Below are 3482 nucleotides of genomic sequence, written 5' to 3' on the forward strand. Positions count from 1 at the left end.
ATATATATATATATATATTCATCGTATATGTGTTGACAAATCTTTGACACTCTCTAGATATACAAATGTATATATATATATATATATCTGTATCGACATAATATTAACCACACTCTGTAATTAACGTAGGGGAAATGGAGATCTTTATCACCAACATCTTTCTGCGCATTCTCGACAGCGACAACTCGACGTTTGAGCATAAAATGCTCGTGCTGGAAGTGCTCAACCACATTTGCGACGATCAGCTGATTTTGAGTGAGATTTTCTTGAATTTCGACTGCGACTGGGACTCGATGGACCTGTTCAAGCGTATCGTGAACGCATTGGCCAAAATCGCCAAGTCCAAACAACGAGATCTCCAATACCACTCGAGTGCCCCCGTGGCCCGCCAGCTGAAAATGCAGCAAAACGAAGCCGCGCTCGTTCTCAAAGGTCCGATTTAAAACCGTTTTAAACTCCTTTTAAACTCGTTTTAAACCACAAAACAACCGTGTATAAAACACATTATGATCCAATAATTGGTTGTGCCGTGGATAGGACTGGAGTGTTTGACGTCGACGGTCCATTCATTGAAAAAAGCGGCCAACTTTGTGTCCATCACCGATCAAGGCAAACCGACGCCAAGTGGTACGATGGAATTGTTAATATTATATATATAATATATATTGATATCCTTGGAATTGTTACGAGCCCCCTGTATATATATTATATATATATTCTAGGATACTAGGATTCGGGATGTACAATTATGTGCTAGTACAACGTACTGTACCTGCCAGAGTGGTCTACTATTTAGATCCAATATTACAGGCTACATTGTTTCTATGTCTTTGATGCCCATCCTTGGTTACGAGTTCATGTATATATATATATATATGTATCGTTGAGTTTGGGATGTTTAACATTTGTACAAGTACTACGTACCTGCCTTGATTCGTATACTATTTTTCGATCTATGTTTACTGTCTCCATTATTTTACTATAGTTTCCTTGTCTTTTCTTCCCATCCTTGGTCATGTTGTCCATTTAAAGTATATTAATATTTCATTTTTCATATATATATGTATATATATATATATTTTTTTTTTTCTTTTGTGTAGACAACGATTCCGATACGGAGGAAGACGCCGAATGCGGGCCACGGCTGCCGTCGTCCGCGTCGTTGGTGGTGGGGATGTTTGACAAGAAGAAGAAGCGCCAGGATCTCATCAGTACCGGTACTACACCTACGACGATGGATTTATTTATTATTAAATATATATAGTAAATTGTCGGATATACTAAACAATCGATCATAATCACGTGTGTAGGTATTGTGAAATTCAACGTAAAAGCCACCGACGGGATTAAATTTTGCACGGCCAACAAACTGATCGAGAACAATCCGCGCAGCGTCGCCGAGTATTTGCACGAGTACAACTCCAAACTCGACAAGTTCCAAGTACGTCAACGATCTATCTATCTATATGTATATATATATATATATATAATACTCATTTGAATATTTTTTATGGCAGATTGGCGAGTATTTGGGCCGGGAAACGGCCTACCAAGGCGGGTTTTGTGTAAAAGTTCTGCATGACTTTGTCGACATGATGGACTTTCACGGGTTGGAAGTCGACGAAGCGATTCGAAGGTACCCAGTTATAACTCGCTTCTGAATTATAACAGAACGAGAAAGCGTATTATAACTCCTACCTGTGGTTATATTCGCTTTTCGTGGGATGCAGAGAGATAGATGATGATGGGTGTGTAGTTATTTGTCGTACTTTCGACTGCCCGGGGAAGCCCAAAAGATTGACCGCATGATGGAGAAGTTTGCCGAACGGTACGCCAATATATATATACTTGATGTATATATATAATATATAATATATATGGCATTTCGCAATGTGTTCTCAATGGTTGTTTAGTGACATTTCTGTGTATATATATTTGTTTGGTATCATAGCACGTGCTACGAGTTATTGGGCCTCTCTCTCTATATATATATGTATGGTGAGCAATTGAATGGATTCTAATATATATATATACTGAGCAATTAGAGTCTAATAATATATATATATATATGTCCTGGTTTATGTAGGTATCACTGGAACAACCCGGGCGTGTTTCCGTCGGCGGATGTTGCGTTTATCTTGTCGTTCTCGGTGATCATGTTGCAAACGGTATGATATATAAATGAAAATCATGGCCAAATATTATATATGAATTGATTTACTGCGTAATGAAATCAATATATATGTGTCGAAAAGGATCTGCACAATCCGTCGATACCTGAAGACAAGAAGATGTCCAAGGAAGGGTTCATTCGCAACAACCGCGGGATCAACAACGGCGACGACTTGGCCGCTGACTACTTAGGTCCGTGTTTGTGTATTTATAACAATTATAATATTTAAATATAACAATGGAATCATTCAGGCGGGATCTACGACCGCATCAAGAGCACCCCAATCTCCCTCAAAGAAGAACAATCGATGAAACATAAGCGCGAGAACTCGACGATTTCTGTCGCCGTATTGGACAAGCAGCGAAAGGATGCATTCAGTCGCGAACGCCAAGCCATGGTAATTATATATATATATATATAAATAGATACGGCTGGTTTTATATATTGTCCTTTCAACCAAGATGTGTGATTTGATTCACCAAATCCATCAATTGTTTTGTACTGACTGTTGTATGTCAAATACGTGTCACACTAATAGAAGTCCTACACGAATTCAATGGTTTGAATGGTTGTAGAGTGGGGATTTCATTGGCTACTCGATTCATGTTGTGGGTTTTGATTGGTCGATCGATTGTCGGCCGATTTGATGTATATCCGATCGAAACCCCTCCTCGTCCATTTCATTTTTCGACTCAAACTGGCCATATATATATATATATATGCGTCTGTTTCTGTGGGGATTCTCTGGGTTTGATCCTATCCACACGTGAAATCAAAGAAATATAAATATCCTGTCGTTTGTATATATATATTATATATGTGTGCGATCGAATATTTAAAAAAGAAAGCAATGTAGTTTTATGCAAGTCCAATGGTTGATTGGGTAGGTCAAGGCGTCGGAAGCGTACTTTAAGCGCAAATCGCCATCATCAAATGCTAATGCCGAGACCAAATCGTCGCCGCCGCCTTCGTCATATGTCGTATCTTCCACCGAGAATGTGTACGTGAAGCCTATGTTTGAGATCGTGTGGGCGCCGCTGCTGGCCGTCTGCAGCGTCCTCTTTGAAACGTCCGACCACCCCGTGGCCATCCAGTATTGCCTCGACGGGTTCAAGCACGCGATTCATTTGTCCGCAAGGTAATACTATATAAAATTTTTCTCATTTTTGTAAATATATATATATATATATATTTGTACATCCTCCTATTGCGTCGGGGAGTTGGACTGGTTTGTTTCCAAAACATACCTTTTTCCGGATACACTAACAGGCACTGTTGTTTGCCGCCATAAATAGAAATAAATCTAAAC

General features: G+C 39.3%; 1 protein-coding gene across 1 annotated transcript in view; it reads left to right on the forward strand.

Annotated features, from left to right (window-relative positions):
* Positions 1 to 134: 134 nt before the first annotated feature.
* The window catches only part of H257_13748 (hypothetical protein), a gene marked incomplete at its 5' end in the record, with an annotated part of 13484 nt that continues 10136 nt past the window's right edge, over positions 135 to 3482 (forward strand). Inside the window, 10 exons of the mRNA XM_009841392.1 lie at positions 135 to 432; positions 538 to 627; positions 1101 to 1217; positions 1311 to 1441; positions 1518 to 1636; positions 1757 to 1828; positions 2087 to 2168; positions 2256 to 2364; positions 2425 to 2570; positions 3061 to 3311. Coding sequence (XP_009839694.1) covers positions 135 to 432; positions 538 to 627; positions 1101 to 1217; positions 1311 to 1441; positions 1518 to 1636; positions 1757 to 1828; positions 2087 to 2168; positions 2256 to 2364; positions 2425 to 2570; positions 3061 to 3311 — 1415 coding nt within the window. The remainder of the gene's footprint in view (positions 433 to 537; positions 628 to 1100; positions 1218 to 1310; positions 1442 to 1517; positions 1637 to 1756; positions 1829 to 2086; positions 2169 to 2255; positions 2365 to 2424; positions 2571 to 3060; positions 3312 to 3482) is intronic.

This window comes from Aphanomyces astaci (genome assembly GCF_000520075.1).
Source record: "Aphanomyces astaci strain APO3 unplaced genomic scaffold supercont1.50, whole genome shotgun sequence".
In the NCBI taxonomy this organism is placed as follows: Eukaryota; Oomycota; class Saprolegniomycetes; order Saprolegniales; family Verrucalvaceae; genus Aphanomyces; species Aphanomyces astaci.